General features: G+C 50.2%; 6 protein-coding genes across 7 annotated transcripts; 2 read left to right on the plus strand and 4 right to left on the minus strand.

Moving 5' to 3' along the window:
• Nucleotides 1-391: 391 nt before the first annotated feature.
• RAD5 (DEAD/DEAH box helicase) lies at nucleotides 392-4,168 on the minus strand (the record flags this gene model as incomplete). Its single annotated transcript, XM_046086594.1, has 1 exon — nucleotides 392-4,168. One exon carries the CDS (start codon nucleotides 4,166-4,168, stop codon nucleotides 392-394), a length of 3,777 nt encoding a protein of 1,258 aa, XP_045942559.1.
• A 344-nt stretch (nucleotides 4,169-4,512) lies between these two features.
• Nucleotides 4,513-5,783, plus strand: LDX57_004917 (uncharacterized protein; the record flags this gene model as incomplete). Its single annotated transcript, XM_046086595.1, has 2 exons — nucleotides 4,513-4,700; nucleotides 4,775-5,783. 2 exons carry the CDS (start codon nucleotides 4,513-4,515, stop codon nucleotides 5,781-5,783), a joined length of 1,197 nt encoding a protein of 398 aa, XP_045942560.1.
• Nucleotides 5,784-5,912: 129 nt separating this feature from the next.
• LDX57_004918 (putative CorA family metal ion transporter) lies at nucleotides 5,913-8,014 on the minus strand (the record flags this gene model as incomplete). Its single annotated transcript, XM_046086596.1, has 5 exons — nucleotides 5,913-6,015; nucleotides 6,069-6,122; nucleotides 6,183-6,235; nucleotides 6,287-6,360; nucleotides 6,415-8,014. The coding sequence occupies 5 exons, from the start codon at nucleotides 8,012-8,014 to the stop codon at nucleotides 5,913-5,915; spliced, it is 1,884 nt and encodes a 627-aa protein (XP_045942561.1).
• A 1,871-nt stretch (nucleotides 8,015-9,885) lies between these two features.
• MIP1 (DNA-directed DNA polymerase gamma MIP1) lies at nucleotides 9,886-13,820 on the plus strand. The gene is made up of 2 exons (XM_046086597.1): nucleotides 9,886-10,151; nucleotides 10,209-13,820. Exons 1-2 carry the CDS (start codon nucleotides 9,974-9,976, stop codon nucleotides 13,454-13,456), a joined length of 3,426 nt encoding a protein of 1,141 aa, XP_045942562.1. The 5' UTR covers nucleotides 9,886-9,973; the 3' UTR covers nucleotides 13,457-13,820.
• A 53-nt stretch (nucleotides 13,821-13,873) lies between these two features.
• On the minus strand, nucleotides 13,874-15,862 carry LDX57_004920 (gluconeogenesis factor YvcK family protein). The gene is made up of 2 exons (XM_046086598.1): nucleotides 15,425-15,862; nucleotides 13,874-15,361 (listed from the first exon to the last, which is right to left on the minus strand). Exons 1-2 carry the CDS (start codon nucleotides 15,624-15,626, stop codon nucleotides 14,034-14,036), a joined length of 1,530 nt encoding a protein of 509 aa, XP_045942563.1. The 5' UTR covers nucleotides 15,627-15,862; the 3' UTR covers nucleotides 13,874-14,033.
• Nucleotides 15,863-24,234, minus strand: atmA (the record flags this gene model as incomplete). 2 transcript variants are annotated; one of them, XM_046086600.1, is made up of 6 exons in its annotated part: nucleotides 15,863-16,047; nucleotides 16,108-18,196; nucleotides 18,264-18,654; nucleotides 18,717-23,169; nucleotides 23,222-23,562; nucleotides 23,658-24,234. In XM_046086600.1, the coding sequence occupies 6 exons, from the start codon at nucleotides 24,191-24,193 to the stop codon at nucleotides 16,028-16,030; spliced, it is 7,830 nt and encodes a 2,609-aa protein (XP_045942564.1). In that variant the 3' UTR covers nucleotides 15,863-16,027. The 2 variants fall into 2 exon arrangements, with proteins under 2 accessions (XP_045942564.1, XP_045942565.1); XM_046086599.1 differs by having other exon boundaries at nucleotides 15,863-17,062; nucleotides 17,135-18,196; nucleotides 23,658-23,674.
• Between the last annotated feature and the right edge of the window lie 903 nt (nucleotides 24,235-25,137).

Genomic DNA, 25,137 nt, shown 5'->3' on the forward strand with positions numbered 1-25,137 from the left:
TGGGTGAAGAATGTGTGGATTGTATTGACGATTACGACTGTTTCCGAGTTCCGAATTTCCTCTATCTTGTGTTTTTGGTAGCTGGTTTGGGTTGTCCTTATAATTCTTTTCTGCTTGCCTGTTCGTGGACCGTTTTGGTCTGGTTCTTGTGTACTATATCCTTTTCGGTGCTTTTCATTATCTTTTCTTAACCAATTGACTTGGTCATGGTCTAATAGTGTATTGATAGGTTGTGAAATTGAATATCTTATCATATGAAAATGAATTACACTGTAGGTATATGGTCATTGCTAATTAACATGTCATCTATCTAATTCTTCTATATCCCGCTCCATTACATTCGTTTAACTGTACGTGTAACAAAGCCCATCCAGCTCCGTAACCTGTCGGACTACTCAAACAACAACTTCAACTCCTCAATTCGATCCTTCTTCTTATCATCCTCCCCTCCATCCCCACCAACCCTCAATCCCAAGGATCCCGCGATGTTCATCTTCCGCTCCTGGACCCGTAACATGCGGCCCTCGATGGAGTCTTTCACAATGAACCTCGTCACCGAGACGTCCCGCAACTGGCCCATCCGATGCACGCGGTCGATCGCCTGCGCTTCGATGGCAAAGCTCCACCACGGGTCCATCATGAAGACGTTGCTTGCGGCCGTGAGGTTGAGACCGACGCCGCCGGCGCGAAGACTGATTAGGAGAACGCGCGGAGTCGGGGCGGGTGGTTTCTTGGCTGTGGAGTTGAGACGGAAGGGAGTTGTGGTGCCGGGTTCGGATTCGTCCTCGATGTCTTCCTGGTCGTAGGAGTCGAGTTTGGTGAATTGCGCGAGGACTTGGGCGCGCTGTTTCTGGGGCATGGTTCCGTCGAGGCGGAGGTAGGGGATGCCTTCCCGGTCGAGCTGGGGGCCGATGAGGTCTAGGAAACTGGTGAATTGGGAGAAGACGACGGATTTGGTGTTCGAGGGGACGCGGTGGAGGTGGTTGATGAGAGAGTGGATTTTGGCACAGGTGTGTGCGGTTGGGGAGAGTGGGTTGATTCGCCGGAGGGAGATTCGTGGCGCGGATTGTGTGCTTGTAGGAGGCGTGCTGCTGTAGATGTCGGTTTCGGCGGTGGGTGTCGTGTTGGGGGATTGGTGGCGGATTACTTCGAAGATGTCGCGGTTGCTGACTGGTGCTCGGCAGGAGAAGCATCGAGGTGAGTCGCCTTTGTCGGTCTGATGGCGGATATAGTCTTCCAGACACTTCTTGCATGCACTATGCCAGCATGCGGTTACCGCGGGCTCGATCATGGGCTCTTCGGAGCAGATGGGACACTCTCCGCTGGACTCGTTTTGAATCTGCTTCAGGGCGTATGTTGTGAACTTGGTCGAAGAGTCTTGGGTCTCGTTGGAATCTGCTTCTTCCGTTGCCGTTGTGAATTTATTGATCAATTCTTGCAGATCCATGTCATCCTTCAGTCCGTTGCCATCATCCGCTGCAGCCGCCGCGTCTTCCTCGTCTGCAACAATCGCTTTGTTGCGGGTGAGAACAGGATGACAGCATGTTTGGCGAAGGCGCAGGATCTGGGCAAAGATTGTTGTGAAAGATTTCAGAAGTGTTCCAGCTTCCACATTTTCATTGAATGTTCGCTTTGCCCGAGTGTAGATATAGTCATAAATCTCACGTTCCTGGTCCGAGAGTTGGATCTCTTCAACCGTGATTGTCCGACGAGGAAGGGGCACCAGAGGCTCTCCTTCAGGCGTCTTCATCGTTTTCGTACGTCGAAGCACCAAAGGCTCGAGCACACTCTGAACGACGTTAAGTGCGCGCACATAGTCCTTCGATTCAAATGGCACGGTAATGAAGGTTTTCCAGAACGAGAAATTGTTCCAGGGCTCAACTTTCAGAAACCGCACCAAGCTGAACAGATCCTCTAGGCGATTGACGATAGGCGTTCCTGTCAACACCCAGCGATGGGTGGCCTTCAGGTCATAGCAGGCTCTGGCGGACTTTGACAATCGGTTTTTGATCATATGTGCTTCATCCAGAATAACACGGAAGAATTCCACAGAGAATAAGCCGCCAGTACTAATCGAAGAAGACATCTGTGATATGAAATACCGATATTCCGACAGCACAACGCCATAACTAGTGACAATCACGTTCGGGGCTTCCGGGTTGTTTGCCGAGCAGAGCGTTCGCAGATCCACAAGTTTGTCGTTGCCATAATATAAGTGAACTTTCATCGTTCCTTCTTGAGACGCCTTCAATGCCTCACTCTCCCATTGTGAGATCAGGGATGTGGGGGCAACGACAAGGGTCGTGTAAGGAGCAGGGACTACAGCATTAGAAGAAACAGGAAGTCTCGTAAGATCACTGACCGAGCTGGGAGCGCTGTCTGCGTGATCTGGGTAGACGTTGCGATGAGAATGGACTAGAGCCATCATTTCGATGGTTTTACCCAAACCCATTTCGTCTGCTAGTATGCCACCTAAGCAATGTTGCTCCTGTGCCGGGAATTCGAGGCTGAGCTCGCCGGAATATGGGTTGACATAGAAATGGTCAACACCCTCAACGACTGGGAGATTATTGTCGTCCACGTCCTTGGCCGGCCACACGTATTCTTCCCACAGCGGGTGCATTGATCTTTCCCGGCCAGACTTGTTGTCCCTCTCTTTTGCCAGCATCCAATGCAGCGCTTGCATTTGATATTTCCTAAGATTCATGGTGAACGTGGATGGTGGTTCTGCCGTGGGCATGTTAAAGTCGAACGACTGGGCCTTCTTGTAAAGAGTGTCCAGCTGGTCTTCCTCAAGCTCTCCGGAGTCCTCTTCCTCGGACGAATTGCCGTTAGACTTGCTTTCCTTTTTGTTCTTGTCGTATTGCTCTGCAATTTCTGCAGCGCGAAGCAAACCCTCTTTCTTGTGCTTTCTGGTCATGTCATTAATCGATGTCGGGTTGAGACCGATTTCGTCGAATAGATGCACCAAAGCAACCTGACGAAGACGCAGACGCTTCTCCTCTGCGCTTTCTTGCTCCTCGAATATAGTCGTCGATCTGTTATCGTCAAGGCTGCTGTCGACGATCCAGGGCTGGAATGCCTCTATACGGAGATAGCACCATAATTGCAAGTAGATCGTATCGTTGACACGAACTCGGTCCGGAGAATAGACGCAAACGCCTTCAAACTTGCAAGCCTTCTGGTCGATCAGAGTCGACACCCATTCCGCCGTCTCTCGAGGCAACCTTCCAATCTCCTGCCCGGCACTGTTCGTGAATCGAGTCAAAACATCCCCTTTCTGATTGGTGATGAGTCTGCCTCCTCGACCACGCTTCGAGACTGGCTGCGACCTTGCTCTCTCGATATTGACCTTGTCTCCGTGCTTCAGCAGCCCCATTCCGCTCCTAGTGGCCCACGCACCAACGCCAAAAGCCCCGATGTACCGCACTAGAGGTTGACCCGTACGACGCGGCGCGCTTGCGTCCTGTGTGGGAGATCTTTCAACAGGGGTAGGTTGCGAGGGGGTCGTCCGCTCCCGAGGTATCAAAGTCGTTTGGCTCACGGCGCGAGAGGTTGATGTTTTCCAGGACCCGTCGAAATAGACATTGACGGCCCTCTCCAGATCGTCGCCGGCAACGTTTCGGATTTTGCGTATGGTATCCGCTGGAAGTTGTTCACCGACAATGCTAGTAAAGGCTTCCGTATCGAATCCATTTGCGTTGCCTTGTTCGAGTGTCTCTTCCACCGTCGATTCCTCCCCGAGACGCCTCGCTTCCGCCGTATCGTTCGATGTAGGGACCGCATCACCGTTTATATCGTTCGTATTGTGTGTGTTGGTCTGACCCAGCAGGCCATTGTCATGAATCGTCGCGTCTTCGGCCGTTCGTTCGTGTCCATTGATCTGAGTTCGGACATATGGGTCGGAGGCAATGTGGAAGTGGTCATTAGAAAAGAACGGCACCGACGGCCTCAGTGGAGTTCGCCCATTTGACGGCGATTCAACCTGTTCCCCATGCCCAGTAGAAAAGTCATTATTGCCCTCGTCCAGATGAGAGGACCGAGGAGCCGACGCGTCAGTATCTGCGCCTGTGGCGCTGACTTCTTTTGTTGCGGGAGACGGGGCTTCCTCGTCCACGAAAAAGCGGCGTTTCTTTAAAGGTCTGTCATTGAGATCGCCGAAATCCATAATTTGTTGATGAGCCGGGATTTTGGGACGCAGGAGACCGGAGTTTCACGAGGAAAAAGATCGTTAATGGACAGGAGGCGGAAGACGCGCCGAGACACGCGAAAAGAAGCGCCCGCCCGACGTCATGCGAATTCCGCGGAGGAAAAAAAATCTACCAATCCGAGTCCTTTCTTAGGCCATTACACAGCAACGATCTTTATCTCAATCGATAATGATTTCTTAATCGGTGTGTATTCAAGATCTGGGGTTTGGGATTTTGAAACTAACAGCACAGGCATTCACCTTTCTCAGTCGTCTACTCTCTCTCCTCCCTGTCCAGTCCTTTTGAGTCCGCCGCAAACACCATGACATTGCTCAGCGACCTCTGTCTGACCAACAGGCAAATATGCCGGTCCTTCCTCCGCTCTCATCGACTACAATCACATCAGATCCGACAATTCAGCCGGTCTCAACCGGCACTCAGCCAGCCCGTCGTCGGCGCCTCTGAAGCCGAAGTCGCCGCTGCTCGAACATACTGCACGAATCTTCTCTCGTACGGATGCCAAACATAACTCTCACCTCAGGAAAGAAAGAAAAGCAGAACTGACACTCCCCGAACCCTTCCAGAAAATACGACCGACCCTCCTACACCCTCAGCACCTTCATCCCCCGCAATGCGCAAACGCTCTACCTCGCCCTCCGCGCCCTCAACGTCTCCCTCTCGCTCATCCCCGACACCACATCCTCCTACACGATCGGGCTCATGCGTCTCCAATTCTGGCGCGACGCAGTGACCAAAACCCTCGCGGGCGCGCCGCCCAAGGAACCCGTCGCGATCCTGCTCGCCTCCGCCATCGCAGACCTGCATGCCCGCACACAAGGCCGCGCCCGCATCAGCAAAGGCTGGTTGACGCGGCTGATCAACGCGCGCGAACAAACCCTCACCAACGATCCGTATCCGAACATTGCGGCGCTGGAATCCTACGCTGAGAATACCTACTCGACGCTTATGTATCTCACCCTGTCTGCCATCCCCATGACCTCGGTCACGGCGGACCATGTCGCCTCGCATGTCGGCAAGGCGGCGGGCATCGCGGCCGTGTTGAGAGGATTGCCGCTTGTGGCGTTTCCGGGACCGCAGAGCCAGCATGCGAACTCGGCGGGCGCGAATATGATGGGAGGTGGGACGAAGCAGGGGGCTGTCATGCTGCCGCTGGATATCATGGCGCAGACGGGCGTCAAGGAGGAAGAGGTGTTTAGGCAGGGCGCGGAAGCCCCTGGGCTACGGGATGCCGTGTTTACCGTGGCCACGCGCGCGAGCGACCATTTGATTACGGTGCAGCAGATGCTGAGCAATCTGCGGGCGGGCCAGGATGTCGGACATGATTTTGAGCATGAGGGGGAGGAAGGACACCAGTATGGTGAGGAGACGGGGGCTTCTCGCGGTCAAGGGAACGAGACTGCGTTGGATGAGGTGAATCGGGCGTTTGGCGTCTTCATGCCCGCCGTCAGTACGAGGCTGTGGCTGGACCGGTTGGAGAGTTTCGATTTTGATATCTTCCGACCGGAGCTGCTTGGGTCGGAGTGGAAGCTCCCTTGGAAGGCTTACATGGCTTTCACGCGCAAGACTCTGTAATGCGCTATCTGAGAGGTCTATACCCATATGTATAATTCATGTATAATAGGAAAGAGTCACCCCGGTTCTATGTACAAGCGGTTCTATGTACGGCACTTGTGCTCAAGTAGCACGTAATCAGGCGAATTGTCAGGATCTTTTGGTGGCCTTCTCCCTCCGCCTCTGTTTCCGTGAGCTCATGATCAGACGCCGCTGAGCAAGTAAAACAATGTAACGCTTGAGTTTATCACGCCTAGAGCTATGGGTTAGCACAGTCTCCGTAAATCAGGGACAAGGACAGGTTACATTAGAAACACCGTTGTTGCGAAAACAAAAGGGATTGCAATCATCCAAAAGTACCTGTACACTCGAGAATCAGTATACCTCAGGCCCGATAAACCACCCAAAGGGTTGACTTACGCATCGCTATGCTTGATACCAAAAAAGCTCTCAAAGTTCATGCCGAAATAGCCCTGGTACGGTTAGTTGAGACAGACACTACGAGTAGGGATGAGGCAACCTACCGTTAGGAAAGTCAAAGGGAGATAGAAACAAGTCACAAGTGTGAGTTGCTTCATGCTTTCATTCTGATACGCTCCTACCAGGCGTAAGCATGGTTTCTTTCAGGATCCGGCCAACAATGAAGACTCACCAATAGTATTGAAGATAAGGTCGATCATGTTGTCGGCAGCCCGTCTCATCTGGTCATATCCCTCAACAATCGTAATACAATGGTCTAACGCATCTCCCAGGTACGTATGGCACAGGGGAGAAATAGATATACTGGTGCCGCTCAGATTTTTCAAGTTGGGCACAGCCCCAAAATACCCCCCAGGATCTGCTCCGGCAGGCGTTGATGGCCCCATGTTTTTGAATGCACCGAGACCTGGGGTGCTGGCAAAATCCGACCGGTGGTCTCGGAGGGCATTGATCACCGTCACGATGGGCTGCATCGAACTCCGCAGAACTCCAATTTCAGAGGTCAGGATGTACAGACTCTTGGATTGGTCGATATCAGGGTCCGTCAGAACCTCTAGCTCCAGGTCACCAATCGCGTCTTGGTATGCCATAGTCACGGGGATAGCGAGGTCGATGATCGCATCGAGAATGGCCTGTACAATCATGCTGGCATCACACGATTGGCGCAGCATTGTCTCCGGAGTACTAAGGCGACGGACTATAGGGGCCTCGATATCGTCGGCGCTTGTCTCGAAAAAGGAGGTCACAGTGTTGTCTCCGTGCAAAAATATAGACACTTGTTCAAGGGTCACGCCTATTCCCTTGGGAGCCAAAACTGCATGGCGTTCCATGAATGCAATCCTATCCTCGTTCGGCCCCCCTCGATAGCGCTGAATGCTCCGAAACGTGCTCTCAGCTTGAGAAATATCATCGGCCTCTGCAGGCTTGGATTTACCTGACGAAGGACGAATGCTAGCACTAGTGGCGCGTCTTTCACGTAATATCTCCTTGTGGGAACGAAGCCCGAAGATGTCTTTCAATGCTGCCAGCACAAGACCATGTCTAGTGGGCTTCTTCGGAGCTAAGCTCTTGGTACTCGAAGTCGTACTTCTCTGATCGGATCTCCATTGCGAATGCCCCTTTTCAGATTCATCATCCGAATCGCTGCTTTCCACATGAAGCTTAATCAGTTTCTGCAGTGTGAGCACGATGTATGCGTGGTCTGAGTACCAGTCTACTTTGGTACGGTTTGTTGTGTTGATCAGATCCTCGATTGCCAGCCTATGCAGTCCTTTCTGGTTTCCCAGAAGCCTAATTACATCCCAGCTGAGACCATTGACGTTGATCCATCTGCACTGAACCCATGGCTCTCGCTCTCTGGCAAGGAACGGGCCCAAAGTGTCGTTATCAAGCTCATACTGCCGCATTTCATGCTGAGAGAAATCCACGACGATGATTTCGCATCTTCTGTGCAGATCAGAAGGTATATTACTCATCCAGTCGGCATTATACGCTGGAAGGGGCTTGGTGGGATCAATCCCAGGCTCTGTTCCTGGTTGCCAGTTGGGATCGTGAGCCACCGAGTCCGGATGATACGAGCGGGCTGTGTTTGAGCGTCGCGTGCGATTCCTGATCGTATCCTGGGAGATCCTTCGAGCGGCAGGAGGCAACGTTTCGGGAAATGTCAAATCATCTGCAGAAGGGGGGATGCGAGTTGTCGGGGAGACTGCATCCCGCGCAATTGAGCTGGGCTGTGCTTCTATGTCGATACGATCAAGGGGATGCCCGTCCATTGTGACGAGCTTGCGTTTGTATACTCGCTGGTAGTTAAAAGAGCCGAATCACCGTAGACTCATCGGTGCAAAAGAAATCAAATCACACAGATCTCGGAAAATATTGCTGCGTTGCCAATTCTTTCCAGTAAATCCACGGGCGCAAAGGGACTGGAAGGACAAGCTTCGGCAGGTGGGACTACCGCATGGCGGGGAGATGACGTTTGCGAACGGCACGACGACCCTCCATCCGCAGATCAAGGGGAGAAAAGAGGGAGAAAATATGACGGTTAAAAAGCCACATGCAAACAAAAGTGCTCTTTCCTGTAAATTAGGCCGGGTGAAACAACTAGCGGGTGAGCTCAAGGGACGCAGAGCTGTAAGTTTAGTTCGGAGTAGATAACGATCTAAACTTGGCGCATTACTAGCGCGGTGGCGATGCAATGATGACGGCGGGTCTTGGCCGAGCTTTAATTACGTGAAGAATCCCAGTGGCATGGCTTGATGGGCTGGAATTTGCCAGTATTATCAGATTGATTTCGAGATGCTAAACATGGAAACTGAACTGTCCCACTGTGTGATATGAATCAACGGAGCCATATTGAGACTTGTCTGAGAATGTCCGGCATGTGGGCAAGATGGCATCTTCCAGGTAGGACATGTCCCATGCATACGCTAGATTCAGGGATATGGGAGTGGATCGCTGGCTATGTGGGCAGCTGTAGGGCTCTTCGACATCTGATGGGGAAAAGACTGGCCAGAATCGGTCTATTTATGCAATGCGTCGTTTCAACCGCATGAGTATTCTCGATGCAGAGGGGGTATCTTAGAAATTATTTTCTCATAGAGAGTTTCGTATCGTCGTGAATTCCAGGGTCCATCAAGCTTCCTGGCCTCGTTGTCCACTTCTCTTTCTGGTCGTAAGCTTGAGCTGAAGTGGTATGAGATTTCTTCGCGGCCCCGGGACATCGTTTCGAGTGAGAGGCTTTCGACACACAGGACAGGTTCCTCGGGGAGTTTTGCCGGAGGTATCGGCTCGCTCTTCGCTGAATTTTAGGGTGTCGATGATGCATTTATGACAAAAGAGATGCCCTACTAGAAGTCAGCGGCAACTTCAGAGTTTTCTGTAAAACATACCGCATGCTGTACTGGTGGCATCAACAGGTGTATCCATACACACTGGACATTTGTACGCCGTCAGGACCGACCGGCCCCCCTCGTGCTCAGATTCTCGCTGCGCTTGGATTGCATCTTCCCGTTGTTTTGCCAGAGTTTTTGAAAGGGATGGCGGCCCCTCAGACTCAGTCAGGTCTATTGAAGTGGTCGGCTCCGTCTCTCCATCACGTTCATCCAAGCCAGTGTCTGGTGACAGGTTTGCCGCGCTCAAGCGACTTAACCGGCGGCGTTTCCTGCCATGGGGAGTTGGCACGGAGGGTCCATCAGGGGAGGAGCTTTCGGAGTCTTGCGAAAATGGATAAGTCTCGTAAGGATCCGAGGAAATGAGAAAAGCATGATCAGGCGAGTTCATGGTGTGTAGGGAAAAGAGAGACCGAAATAAGATGTGGCGGAGAGCGGGGTTCAGAGATGCAAGTAAATGCAGATCAGTCTATTGGAGAAGGCTCTGTCAGATTCCCAGTAATATTAGCATGCTGGGAAGGAGGTCTTGACTTCGAAGTCTAGCGAGAGAAGTGAAAGTGAATGGTGCCTAAGGAAACAGGCCGAACAGCCGAATGCTTATCTCAAAGCATCACCTGATGATAGCGGTGGGGCATCCTATTCGAGCAGGCGGTGACAGCAATCCGGAAGATCACTAAGTCCGGATCCGCTGCACGGCAGATACCGCGATAGGAAGGCGACGGGTCATCCTTGCTGAGGCCCTCGCAAGAGCTCAATCCCTCGATAGTACAGTTGCTGGTTGCATACTTCACTATAATACCATGGGCTGAATCAACTTAGTTGCTTTTATCCTTGCACAACAAAATGTTGTGGAGTCACTCTTGTGTACCTTATTCTAGGAGCGTGATTCATTCTTGCTCGCAGAGATTGCGCTCGCCACTTACTGCCCGGCCGCGGTCTTTTCTAGTACTAGCAAAGTACTATGCGACTCAACATGATGCGCGAAATGACCAGAGAGAATCGCCATCGAGGTCTTTGTCAGGTAATCTTTCTCTCCGTTCTAATGGCATGCAGTATATCGCAGATGCTGATTTTGTAGTCCCCGCGACGGCTAGATTCAATGAAATCGGAGTCCAACAATTGAGCGACCACGTCTTCTCTCAAGTCTTTCCCAGTAAAGGAGCTCCCCCAAATCCAGACCTAGTTGCACTATCGAAGGACCACCTCGCACGACATGATCTACTCGGAAAATCCCAAGAGGCCGCAGAGCCAGTTGCATTCGACATGCCAAAACTTCAGGGCCAGACATTGGATGAGCACTTTTACAAGCTAGGAATGGATGCGTCGGAACCCTATTTGACCTACGCGAAAAGCTACGCCACCATCAGCTCCCCGGAAAAGCCACGCCAGTGGGTTAAACGCAGCGGTTGGACGAAATACAATAGTGATGGGTCTTCGGAGCCGGTGGATGCGCCTAATGAGTCAATATTGACATTCGACACGGAAGTGATGTATAAGGAACACTCTTTCGCTGTCATGGCATGCGCTGTTAGCCCTACGGCTTGGTATGCCTGGTTGTCGCCTTGGCTTTTGGGGGAATCAGAGAAGGAAGTGCAGCTGATACCTCTGGGGGACCCGTCGCAACCGCGTATTGTCATTGGTCATAATATCGGGTATGATCGTGCGCGTGTGTTGGAAGAATATGACATGAAACAGACGCGCAACTTCTTCGTTGACACCATGTCACTTCATGTCGCGGTAAATGGCATGTGTTCACAACAGCGGCCCACCTGGATGCGGCACAAGAAGAATAAGGATCTACGAGACAAGATGGCCGACGAAAGTAATTCGGCTGAACTTGCGGCTCTTATCGAAAGCAAATCTCTAAGCGACGAGGAGGAGGAATTGTGGGTGGGCAGAAGCTCTGTGAACTCCCTTCGAGACGTCGCTAAGTTTCATTGCGATGTTACGATTGACAAAGCCCAGCGTGACTACTTCGGCGAGCTCGGCAGAGAAGAAATCTTGGGAAAACTTGAAGAGCTTCTCGATTACTGCGCTGCTGATGTGGCTATCACTCATCGCGTGTACAAGAAGGTTTTTCCAAACTTCCTCAAGGTCTGCCCTCATCCCGTTAGCTTTGGTGCTCTCAGGCATTTGTCCTCCGTCATCTTGCCAGTTAATCAGACTTGGGACGAATACCTCACAAATGCCGAATCAACCTACCACCAACGTCTGGAAGATGTGCAACGCAGACTAGTCGAGCTGTGTGATGAAGCTCTAAAAATCAAGGACCAACCAGATATGTACATGAAAGATCCCTGGCTACGGCAGCTCGACTGGTCCGGGCAGGAAATAAAAATGGCCAAGGGCAAAAAGAAGGGCGACCCTCCGCGGCCGGCTGCAAGGCAGAAGAAGCCCGGGATGCCTAAATGGTATAAGGATCTTTTTTCTACTAACACGGCGGATATCAATTTAACCGTACGGACGCGGATTGCGCCCATCCTTCTCAAACTGTCATACAGCGGACATCCCCTGACCTGGTCCGACAAGTACGGCTGGACATTCAAGGTTCCTCGCGAGCAAATCAAGAGCTTTGAAAACCAGCCGGTCGTGCGCTGCAATATGGCGGAAGACAAAAATCCCGAATTGCAGAACGACTGGAAACACGCTTACTTTAAGCTTCCACATAAGGATGGACCACAAGCCCGCTGCGTCAATCCCTTAGCTAAAGGGTATTCGGGTTACTTTGAGCGCGGACTACTCACTTCGCAATACGCCCTTGCGAAGGAGGCTCTGGACATGAATGCCTCGTGCTCCTACTGGATCAGCGCTCGTGATCGGATCATGAGTCAGATAGTTGTCTACGAGGATGAAGTGCAAAAGTCGGTTACGAAGAACGATACTGGGAACAGAGTTGGGTTTATTTTACCGCAAATCATCCCCATGGGAACTATCACCCGACGAGCCGTGGAAAATACCTGGCTCACAGCAAGCAATGCTAAGGAGAACCGCGTGGGGTCTGAGCTCAAGGCTATGATCAAAGCACCTCCTGGACATGTCTTTGTAGGAGCCGATGTCGATTCTCAAGAGCTGTGGATTGCCAGTCTCATTGGCGACGCCCAATTCCAAATCCACGGTGGCAACGCAATTGGCTTCATGACCCTGGAAGGGTCCAAAGCAGCTGGAACGGACATGCATTCACGTACTGCCACGATCTTGGGCATTTCTCGCAACGATGCGAAGGTCTTCAACTATGGACGTATATATGGTGCCGGCGTTAAGTTCGCCGCCACACTGCTACGTCAATTCAACCCGTCAATGACCGAAAAGCAAACCCAGGAGGTCGCAAGCAATCTCTACAAAGCGACTAAGGGTACCCGTACTACTCGCCGTCTTCTAAGTCCAAATCCTTTCTGGCGAGGCGGTACTGAATCATTTGTATTCAACAAACTTGAGGAGTTTGCCGAACAGGAACGACCCAAAACGCCGGCTCTGGGCGCCGGGATCACCGAGGCCTTGATGCGCCGTTTCATCAACAAAGGCAGTTTCATGACTTCTCGCATTAACTGGGCGATTCAGTCCTCCGGTGTCGACTATCTTCATCTTTTGATCGTGGCTATGGACTATTTGATTCGACTTTACAACATACAAGCCCGCTTAGCAATCACGGTCCATGATGAAATCCGGTACCTTGTCAAGGACGAAGACAAATATCGCGCGGCCTTGGCTCTACAAGTCGCCAATGTCTGGACCCGCGCCATGTTTTCACAGGAAGTTGGCATCAATGACCTTCCCCAGTCCTGTGCCTACTTCTCAGCAGTCGATATTGACCACGTGCTTCGCAAAGAAGTGGACATGGACTGCATTACTCCATCCCATCAACAGAAAATCCCTCACGGCGAAACTCTGGATATTGTTCAACTTCTGAACAAGAACCAGGCCGCCTACCTCGATCCCTCTATCACTCCACTCTCCCCGCCATCTCCTGAAAAGTATCCCTACACGCCACGGGAATCTGTCATGTCCTCACTGCAAACCTCAAACGATCCCGCATTCATAAAAGCGCAAATCACCAAGGACGATAAAGAATTCCGCGACATCGTCAAGGAAGTTTCAAAGGCCAAACTCGCCGCGAAACAAGCCAGTGCTGCATCCGCAACTACAACCAGGGGCGGCCGCGCTAAATCATCCACCACCCCGTCTGCCGAGCCTCAAAAGGCTGTGCTCGTTGACATCGGCTCTGGTCTCTACCGTGACTTCCGAGCCGTCCCGGAAGGGAGCAGGTCTCCTCAGTCCGTTGGTCTTAATCGTCAAAATTGGAAGTCCAGGCCATCAGCCAGGGCTTGAAAAAAAGCCTGACGTGACCCTCTTTTCACCATCTCTCTTTTTTTTTTTCTTGCCTTTCTAACGTCCCATTTTGAATTATTAAACTGGTAGTGTACATATAGGATCTTTAACTGTGACCATGGACTCCTTGTATCCAGTCACTCGATATATGATATCTTCTCGTCTTCTGTATTATTTAATAGCGGTTGTTTGAATGCATTGGGATGGCGTCGTGTGAGCAGTTGCGGGGACATGATCTATCCTGCTATTTATCTATGCACTGGCTGTATCTTTGTTCGTGTATCGTTACTTGGACTTTGTCTGTACGAGTGGCATGTTGAAGTACGAGGTAATCAATATAGAATGAAAATAAATTTTATTAATGATTCTGGCTGATTTCCTGAAATATAGCTGATGATCAGATAGGGAAAAAATAGCAACGTATTTCTGAGGTGCTTCGGCTCAGCTAATTATATGTTTCTCGCTCGTTTAACACAGTTCTAACAAGTCACAACCACACTATTGAAAAACAAATAAAAGCACCTATATTTAGATATATAATCCAACTCGTAGATCAATGAAGAAATGAACAATCCAATCATTCACGTCTTTTCTGCCCAGGATCTAATGTGTTCCGTCGACTCAACCCGTTCCCATCACCGCCACGCAGCATCGCGTCACCTTTCTTTCCTAGAACAACTTCCAGGGCCTGCACAAGCGCCGTAGCATCATATTTCATACCTACCGGAATCTCTGAGCCATCGGCACCGGTTGTAACGATCTTCCGACCGTAGAGACGGAGTGTTTCGATGCCCATGTCCGCAAGGCGATCGCGGTCGACGCGAGGGGTTCCAGGGCCGTCGAGGTGCAGGATATGCGTGACGTACGAGGAGTATGGAAGACTAGGATCAAGAATTGAAGATGGATGCCGCTGGTGGTCCGGTAGACGGAGGGTCGCGTGGCCGCGGCTTTCTTCACCAGCGCGAGTGATCGCCTCGACGAACTCTATTGCTGTGAAGGGCTCGGAGGGCGGGCCTGTTTCGCGATCTAGGGATCCGTTTAAGATAAGAATCTTGTGGCGTGCGGGGCTGGTGACGATTGCTTGCCCGACTCCCCGGAGGATCAGAGAGGGAATAATTGATGTGTATAACGAGCCGATACTGTAAGTGATTGCCTGCGCATCGCGCAGGGCTTCGAGCACGCGCGGATTGGCCGGGGGTCGGATCTCCTGACCGTATGGATTGATGTACCAGATGCGGGTAATGCGTGACGGAAGGTCCTCGTTCTCTGACTTGGAAAATTGAATGTTCTTGTTGCGTAAAGTAGGTAGGGATCCGGGCAGGTGGTCATCCTCGTAGGAGATTGCGTCCGAGACATCAGGCGGCTCGATGTCTACGCCATCGGCGAGTAATAAACTAGGCCGCCGGGACCCTGGTCGAGGTTGCAGAGCAGTAGCCTCGCTAGGATGTGAAATACTATTCTGACCGACGATGACCGTGCCGTCGCCCAGAGAAGCGGAGATGTGGTGTGAGAAATTGGAGTTGATAGCAGGAATCACACGAACAACGTCTGATGGAACGCCACAGATGCTTCCTAGAAGGTAAATTGCGCTCTCAAAACTGCCACTGAAAAGGCGAGCGCCGGTCAAGAACAAGTTGCCAACACTGGCAGAGGTGAAGTCGAAAGTGGATGATGGCGGTCTGGCGCGTTTCAGGATCTCCAGGTTCAGAAGATTGAAGAACGAGCGGATAAGCTCTTTCTTCGCGGGAGTGACCGATCTCCATAGATTGGATGTCCCATCGACGATGGACTGCCATTCGGCAAGAGCCGCCGCAGCATCTGGTGGGAGGCGATGATTGAAGATGGTCTTGATTGCGGCCCGTTCAGAGTTTGGCGGGCAGTCGGGGATGAGCCGGACCAAACGACCTGGGATTCATATGAGATAGAGGATCAAAGCATGAAAACATTGAGTTTTTGTGAGGAACCTACTTCGCACATCGCCAATCCCAGGGCCGCCAAAGATTCGGATCAGCTCCGAGGATGAACCTCCATTATCGCTGATGGGGATAATGTAGCTGAGCAGACAGCTCTTGCTCTCGCGCACGCTGCTGAAAACATCGACCAAGTTATTAGCAGCACTTCCTCCCGAGAAGACCACCAGGCCTCTGTTGGGGGTGGTTGTTGAGGTCATGCTTGATGGAGACCACGGATGATGTTGCGAATGTAGCGAGGATCATCTAGTTCGCTTTAGTGTTTAGGTATTTCCCCTCCTAGATTGCAAGGCAACGACACTCCCCACCATGTCACAAACCCATTCGCCGTGGTCCGTGCGATGCAATGGGGCAAATCCAATGTACACAAACGGTTGAGAAAGAATGGGGGTACAGGAACGAGAGATGGAGGAGGCGAGAAGCGGAAGACGAAAGCAGCGAAAACGGCGGGCGAACGAGAAAAAAGAATTTCCCGAATAGGCAGGCAATATCTCCCCCCGTGGACACCCCAGGCCAACAAATCTACTATACAGCATCAACACTACCAAACTGACAGGAGATCTTTATTCACTATGCTATTTACAGTCATTGTTTCACCTACTCATGCATATGCGGCCCAGCCTAAGGATGTCAATGTTAGCCTCTGTCGAAGAGTTCGGGGACTGCTTGTTCTCAACTTACCGCAATAGAGAACCGCTAGGTTCTTTTCATCCGTTGCTTGCTGGATGAGCTCGTTGACTGTTGCCGTCACGCTCAGTGTTTTGCCCAGTTTCTTGGCCACTACAGTCAACGCACGGTCAGCTTCGCTTGGTTCGTTAGACGGGCGTTGGTCCGCCGCACGCGGAGGTTCAGGCGCCCCATTCGATTCAGGGGCGTCCTGGATCTTCTTCATCCGCAATGGAGAAACAGTCCAGCTGTACAGGGGATCGTAGCGGAGCACGTCCAAGATTGTCATTATACTATACGATTCCTGACGAAGGGCCTCGAGTGTGAACTCGCAACAGCGTCGGAACACTCCCTCCGTCATGGTAATGCCCATCCCGTCAACCAGATCACGAGTCAATCGGAATGGAACCACTTCGGGGACTGGCAGCACTCGACCTTGCTCAAAAGCTACTCCCAGGTCAATATGCACTACTTCACCCGTTCGTTCGTCGAGAAGAATGTTGTGACCGTGTCGATCTCCTAGACCCAGAACATGGCCCAATATTGAGATCGCAGCAGTGCTTCGCGTGTACGCGAGTCTCTTGGTGAACCAATCATCTGGGTTATTGAATTTTTCCATGAAGAAAAATCTCATGACTGGATGGAAGTGGTCAGTCACCTGGCGGAAGGTCTTGACCCGGGTTTCAAATGATCGGGTCTGGACATCACCAATGTGCTTCCGGCACACGTTAGGTTTCATATCCTTCGGGAAGTATTTCTGATGTGCTGGCATCAAGAAGTCATGCAGTGGCACAGTGTGTGGGACAAATTCAATAATCCCGGAGTTGGACGTCAAAGGGAGGACTTTGTATGTGCGAATCCCCAAGTTCCGCTGTCGAGTCGCTTGGTGGTCCTTGAGAAGGCTACTAACTTGGTCAAATACTTGCTCCATGATAGCGTCTTGCCGTAGATCATCGTTTCCTCCTTTGAACTGTTGCATACAGTCAGAATGGTTCGAAATTCTTGCAATTGAGACGAAGGGGCAGAGAGATATAATTCTTACCAGCTGTTTATAACGTTGACCATTGGTGGCAAAAGCAGTGAGAATCTTCGGCGCACTAACACCAGATGCGACTGTGAACTCGGAATTGAACCGAACAAGCTTAGGAACATCGCGATAATCACAGTCAATACGAATTTCAATACTCATCGTGGGTGGCGGTAGTCTTTGAGTAACAGCATCTTGCTCGAGACGTTGGCCAGACAACAATTTTTTCAGAGGGACTTTGGCACCGCTTTTAAGCTTGTCATCCATCCGGTCGATGGCGAATCGTACATAGTTAATGTTTGTGTTGTGGACAGCGATCCAGGTAGGCCCGATGCGCTTGTCTTTCTTCAAGCATTCTACCAACCTGCTTGCTGCTCGATTGCGTGAAAGCGCGGTCTCGTCTTTGCCACCCTTAGATTTGCTGCTCGAGAATATTTGATACATGCCGTGGAATGGATGCTCCACGCAGATGCGAAAGATGAGCGAGAATAGCATCTTTTGGAAGTCATCGGAGACATCCAGCAATCGAGAGCTCAGCTGGTTCATTAAGGGGGCGAGCTTCCTGCTAGGGACTTGATGGAGATATTTCGAGACCGCGGCATTTGCAATATCGCTTTCGGATGTATCAAGCCACAGAGCACAGAATCTGAGAGCATCGTTGTTGTACCTTTCACTTTCCTTTAGACAAAGGAGGTAGTTCTCAAGAGACTGTTGAAGGAATGCCTCGCGGCTTCGTCGTAAACGTTGGTACTCTCGATCGTCAAGGTCAAACCATTGCTTTGTCTTAATTCGGTGGTACCGAAGACCGTCTCTGTCTTTCGCGTCTGCATTCTTCATCATTTCTTCCAGATCTTGTACCTCTTTTTGCTTGCGGTTGCGAATTTGCTCGATTCGTCTGAAATCCTCCAAACTATCGGGATTCTGTAGTTGCTGGTCACAGAACATCGCAAACCCATGGTAGACTCGACCAGCCTCTTCGCCGCCTGTTCGGTTTTTCAGCTCTTTAACTGCAGGGGCTAGATACTCCTGGATAATTGCTTCCGGTTTTTCCAGACGTGCCTCGGCAACATGGTGGCCCTTTTATCGTTAGCTTACTCACGGCAAGGGGGTATTCATGGAAGATAGATCCCGGACAATGACCTACCAAAGTCACTAAAAGGTCGGCACGACTTAGGGGTACCGCCTGTTTATGTAGGTCGTTCTGCTCATTGAGCTGTTGAAGCATTCGAATTGATGCAGTCATTTCACCCTGGTCCCATAAGACGTTGGCCAAATCAAATTTCGCCGCGCCTTCGACATTAATGCCTAAAGAAGTGCAGTGATCAGCAAGCTTAGAAAGACAAACGGCGGATTTTAATGAGGCTTGCGCAATGCCATGATTCCTTGTAGTATTGAGTGACTGGCGAATGACATTCACTTCTAGAAGTTGCGCTTGTCGATCATTTAAATTGATCGCAGACTTCAGGTAATCTTTCCGCTTGATTGACGAGAAAAGAGCCTCATGGCAGTTCAATATTTCTCCCACCTCGTGCACACTGTACATATCGTTAGAGATCTTTCACAAACTAAAAGGCTCGGGTGGGCAAGGAGGCCATACTTCGTGTTCTTTAACCAGGAGCTTCTGGTTTTAATCTTTTCCCATTCATGGTCTATCTCCTCAGCAGATTTGGCACCCAAGACATCGCTGATTTCAGCCAATGTCCCAAGGACCCTTGTCGCAGTTCGTAGGGACATTGCTGATCGACTATCACTGGTTAATGAGCCAAGTGTTGCCAGGAAGCTTTCCTCGATGGTCACAGAGACGTCAGGTAAGGCAGCTGACGTGTTAAGAGTTTGGAAGGTCCTGAATATGGTTGCAGAAGGCGAAGGGTTCAACGGAGAAATTGGGATGTCCCATTGTCTCAGGTTGGTTGCAGCTTGGAGCATGCTTTCGAATGAGACTGTCATGTCCTTGGTGCCTCCTCCAGTAGAGGTGAACACGCAATTTGCAATTCCTTGTAGGTTTGTCGAATTCAGCGCCTTCAACACACCAAGGTTGTTCGGATTTCCCGACATCTGCTTTTCACTATCATACTGTGCGCTCTGAAAGAGAAGATTTTTGAATCCAGAGCTTTCATGTTCGAGAGTCTCCATGACTGACTCAAGGGAGGAACTTTGTGGGATGCCGTAGAAAAAGTCCGGGTCATCTATATTCTTGAAAATTTCATGGAGCTCTGTTGGCGGGGCACTGAATTTAGCGACTGATGAGCGACGCGATGAAGACACCGCACGGGAAGCATGTATCTCGAGAAACAACAGCGCAGTTTTTGGTAAGCGACAAGCAGTGGCAGCTGATGACGCTTCGGCGAAATCTATAGCAAGCCATTCATCACGCTCCACAATGGTCGTCTCGTTGGGCCTCGGTTGGTTTCGAAGATAAAGCATGCAATTGATTACGAGCCGTGCATGGGGGATGGTCTTGTCATTAACTTCCCGCAAGGCCTGACTGAAAACCTCTGAAATCCTTTGACGAACTGTTCCATCGCCATCAACTTCTGTGGATAAGACATCATGAAGAATGTAGGGTAGGATATAGACTGCTAGGTCAGGTATAGCAGAGAGAACATTTTTGAGCGGCCCAATAACGGGGTCCTCAAAGGACGCCTTTGACAGAAACAGTCCCACATTGCGAGCCCAATGTGAAATTGAAAGGTCCGGATCCCAGCTGATCACAGCATCAGGCACTTCGGATTCACGTATAGCAGGGCATTTGTAAGGAGTCCAGGTAAGAGCCTTCATCAATGACGGTGGTATGACAATCCCAGACTCTTCATAAACGCTTGACTGTGCCAAGTTACTGACAATCAGTTGTAAAATCCGCTCGAAGAGACCAACATCCATGGGCTTGCTGCTCTGTAGTCTGTTGCACAATGTTTGCAGTATACTGGCTTTTGAATAGAAAAACGGATCCAAAGGCAGATGGGAAATGTTGGTTTTGAACAAGGCCAAATCCTGCTCTCTCAACAAATCATTGCTAATACTTCCAGTAGCAGCAAACTCTCGCCCGATGATTCTTGCAGCCCATAGTTTGTATTGAGAACTGGTTTCAAAAGATTGCAGAGTTTCATAAATGGCCACAGTGTTAGGCGCTTGGCAATTTCCCTCTCCGGTTGTGGACTGACGGAAATCGGGATGTTTATTAGAATCGATGCACAATAGCGATATGACATGATCTGATGTAGGTTTGCTCAGTAAACTTTTGCCCGAGCTTCGGTCATCGAGAACGTCGAAAAGCAAATCACGCTTCGCTGTGCCACTTGGCCTCCCATCTGTCGTGAGACCGCCCTGGGAAGACTTGACCATACGGCGAAATAGTTCACGCGTCGCACTGTTCAGCACCGAAGAGTCGTAGGTATCCAAATACGCCTCGAACCACTGCAAAAATGCTTGGATGGTGGATAGTACAACTCTTGACAAACTCTCGTGAACCGTGTTTGCCGGAGGAAAAGCCACAAATTTTTCTAAAGATAAGAAAGTGGAAACAGTAATTCCAGCCATGAGACTTGGGTTCTCGATCAAATAATCCCGGCCTGCCTCCAATAAATACCAAAAAATCCCCAGCGCATCCTCGGAGCAATAAATGTCCGTGAGAAATGGTCGGAGAGAATGGAGTAGCATCTCAAAAGGATAGTCTCTCAGCATGACAGGCCCGGCCACACATACTAAGATTCGAACTTTTCGTATAACCGAACAGGCATGAAGAGACCCAAGAGCCGGATGTATTAATTCCAACAAGGCGCGGCAGATGTAGGAAGCCAGTGTAGGCGTCCATATTGTGTCAAGCTCGTATCCGCTCCGCTTGCAAAAGAATTCGAGCTCGTCAAGGAGGTAGCGTGCCCTAAAAGAGGGCTGTTGGTTGGCAGGAAGAACAACCTTCGAAGAACTTTTGTCCGTTATGTTTTTCATAGTTTGGAGAGCGCTTTGGTAGTTGTCGCGTTTCGAGAAAGCCCTTTCAACCTGCTCGTACTGGTCCATCGAGACAAAGAAAGTTGCGATTGTCTGTGCAAAGTGCTGATCAATTGATTCCAGGAACCTTTCAGTCCCTAGCATTTTCTTGACCCTGTTTTCCACGCCTTTTGGCTGGCTTCCTTGCCCAGGGGGAGTACCGATATCTCGTGCAATCGAGTAGGCCTCTGCTTTGTGGAAGGACTCTGCTAGAAGTTGGGTCCATGCCTTTTTCATGAGCTTTGAAAGCTCGGCGCTGTCATTTTCCCTTGCGCGCATCATTATTTGGCCAACAATCTCATCCTGAACATCGCTCAGCATGCTTTCGAGGTTCGGATAGCCGAAAATGCTAAATGGCATCAATGCAATTGATTCTGTTTCGGTCCAGGTGTACAGTATCTGGGAAGAAAACAACCGAAAGAGTTCTCGCGTATCTTTAAGCCCAAGAATCCGTGCAACACTACCCACACATTTTTCGGCGTACCAAAGTGATTCCGGGACTTGAGCTGGGGTCTCAAACATGTGGTAGATGCTCCTCCGCAGCAAGGTATGCCACTGGGAAGCTAATTGAGCTAGCATGAATAATCGAAGGGCGATTCCCTCGCACCAATCTGGGTCTCTTGGAAGACTTTCTAGGATGTCATCGAAAATAGCGTCATGATCCTTTAGTGGATATTGGTCAAACAATTGACAGATGAGATCTGCAGCGCCAAACTTCACGGCAATATCACCTTCCTGTATAATAGTGAGAAGGCTGGTTCTTGCAGACGGGCTTGATTTCCCACTGGTGAAGGAAGTGTTCGATTTAAGAACACCTCCCAAGAGCTCGGCGAATCCGATCAAGACCGATGGTGAAGCTCGCCCTTTCGTTAGAAGCACATCGGCAAACCAGGTATATATGTCTGAAGCTGAGTCGCTCAGGTGGTCACTTTGGCCTGCTACCCACGCTTCGACAAAGCTGTGCATCAAATTGATACAAAGAATGTGAGAGTTTTCGCAGCGCTCGAGCTCATATGTTTGCAAACATTTCTCACCCGTGTCCTCTAATACCCTTAGCATTGAGCTGCGTTCCATTCCCGAGCAAGCGCGGTAAACATGGGGTAAGAAGTCGCGCGCCGACAAAATGTCAACTTCATCCAAATCTGCGAGATACTCAATCAAATCATCACTTGCAAGGTGCCTATCCTCATCTGTAGGTACCTGTAGCCTCCGGAAAACAGACAACTCTATCGTCAAGCAACGCTGGAATGTAGCAAAATCCTGAAACAAGGGTACCGCCTCTCGGTTCATGTTTATGATAGCCCTGGTCTCTTTAGACCGATCATTAGAGCCCAGCAATGGATCGTCCAAGTCCATATGGTCTTCGCCATGAGCAGAAAGCTGCCCTCTTTGAGTCTGACGGTGACCTTCAAGGATTTCAGACAAGGGATTGATAATCTTGTGAAGGAACTTGAAGATTGCAGACTTGGGCTCTGGGAAGCAGAGTTTGTGGCCGAGAAAAGGAGATAGGAGCATGAGGCAAGCCTGCACGAATTCCAGGTCACGATCACCCAAACATAAACATATGTTTCCCCATAAACTCTCAGTGTTCTTCTGTAGGTTCTGTAAGCGCGGCTCGGCTTGTTGTGGCATGGACTCCGTATACAATGTAGATATTATGCAGAAGGATGCCAGTATTTGCACAACATCCACAGTGATATGAGTAGATCTATCCTCAGACAGCGATCGCCAACTTTGTAGGAAAACCTCTGATTTCACGTGCAAAAGCTCCAAGATCATGGTATCATTTGGGTCTTGCTGGGTGAATATTTCCAGACTCAACTCCTCTTGTGGGCACCATATGTAGACAATGTCGAGGGACTCCTCCAGGTCAAAAACGTAACCCAACAGCCGCTTGGTCTTGTGGAAGAATTGCCAGCCTCGGGCAACTAAGCCCACTGGTCCTCTGTATTGTATCATAGGTAGGGCATGTGGCCTGTTCGTGCAAGCTAGGAACAAATTGAAAATGTCCAGAGGACGTGCAAATGTAGCAACTTGCGCTGTGAGTATTCGATCAGTTATTGTACCTAGATCCGTCATTAGCAACATCAACCGAAGGATTGCAAGTACAAAACGAACCAATTGTCCAAGCCTCTCGTAGCCACGTGCAGATCAATTTAGACGCATGTGGAACGGATCCCGGGTTTACTTGAGCAATTGCCCTCGTTACCGTCGCCCAAAAAGCCAGCGATGAATCCGACATCAAAGATGGCCCGTTCAAGTTCACAGATGAGAGCATCGAATTAATAGCTTCCGCGCTTGCTGAGTACTCCAGAAGTTCGAACTGAAGAATGGAAGTCATAAGCGTACAAGCTGCCCTCGATGTTGTATGGGAGGTAGAAGCACGGGATGTGAGATCCCAAACTCGTTGCCAGGCGTCATGTAAAGAGCTGGAGTCCACATCTGGACTACCAGCAATACTGTTACGAACATCGATTAGCTTAACCCCCATGAATAACACTTCTAGTGGGAGACATTAGGCAGTAAGGACTAAGTGCTCCCATTAATCACCTACCTTGCAATCGCCACCATTGTCCAAGAGGATATTGTGCTGCTATCGTCAAGTATGCATGGAATTAAACGCCGGAGCAGTAATTCTTTTGAATCGGCGCCCACTTTTCCTTGAACAAGGAAGGGAATCAGCTGTAGCGCGCACACTCTTGTCGCACCTGAGGATGTTGTGGAATCTCGGAAAACGTCTTGGATCATTGATGTGAGACGCTGCTTTTTGCTCGATGTCTCGTTTGCAGTACGAAGCAAGGCTAGACGAGAAATAACCTCTTCCGACATTTCCATCAATTTTGCTATGGCCCATACTATTGTCCAATTGTGCTCTGATCTGGGCATTTCACGGCGAGGTCCTATTAAGAACTTTTGCTCCTGCGAAGAAGCCTTTTGATAGAATGTCAATTCGTCAATCTGCAGAGAATCCTTCTCCGGTCGTCGAATGTATTCGGAATATAGGGTGTCCACCAGGTTGTCAATCAGTTGAGTCAGTAATTCAGATGGCTCCCTCCGAGCCGTATCGATTATGATGACCATACAAAGCATGATAGTGACAAGTAATTCATCCTTTAAGCTTGTCAGCTTGGTGGCCCACAAGTGTCGGATCGTGGGAATCAAGTCCAGCAAAGATACTCGAACAAGGCTTGACTGGTCAAATAGAACTCGCATGGTAACAGAGTTCAGGCTACTGATCGCGGCTAAGTGACCACTTCCAATGCTTGCTGATGACTTGAGGAATTTCGCCAACCCTTCAAGTATTCTTTCGGCAGAATCTTGAATCGGGGCACTCGGACTCGCTGTTAGCACCTGAAGGCAATTCAGAGCCTCAATTATTGCGCTCTGATCGCCCCTGGGCTTTTCTCTGACAGCTAATGCTGAAGTCGCCCTGGAAGGTGTCGAGCGACGACTACCACCGGTCCGAAAGTCATCTAGAGTGGATCGACGGCTGTTTGAGAAGGATTGTTCTTTCTCATCATCTTCTGGGAGACTTATGCTTCTGAGGCAGAAGCTTACAAGCTTCTCCCATTCACTGGCACCTAGATGCTCAACATGTGGAGGGTAGTTAAGAAGTGTGGACAGACATTTGGTGTAATCAACGCCTAGGAGGTCAAACAAGTCATGCCTTGGCGTCAATAGGGTGTCGGTTATATGATCGGTGATTGCCCGGACAGATTTGGCTCGCAGATTAGGCAAAAAGACATCAACGGCCGTCCGTATCACAGATGCACAGGTAGACAAGCGAGAGGCAGATGGCCCCTTGGAATTTGCTCGGGTAAACACCGACTTCTCGGCTGCGATGAGCCGGAAAAGAGATTCAAAAATTTTATGACATGCCTTATCATTCAACGAGCTCCTACAAAGCGCGCAGCTGTCAGCTCCTGCAGCGACAGAATGATAGTCTCGACATACAATTTGGAGTTTTGCTTATTCTGCTGGAAGATATGCTTCAAGTCTAGCGAAAATTAGTGAGCGAGTTGAGAATAACTTTG

Source organism: Aspergillus melleus, assembly GCF_016097325.1.
Source record: "Aspergillus melleus strain CBS 546.65 chromosome Unknown contig2, whole genome shotgun sequence".
In the NCBI taxonomy this organism is placed as follows: domain Eukaryota; kingdom Fungi; phylum Ascomycota; class Eurotiomycetes; order Eurotiales; family Aspergillaceae; genus Aspergillus; species Aspergillus melleus.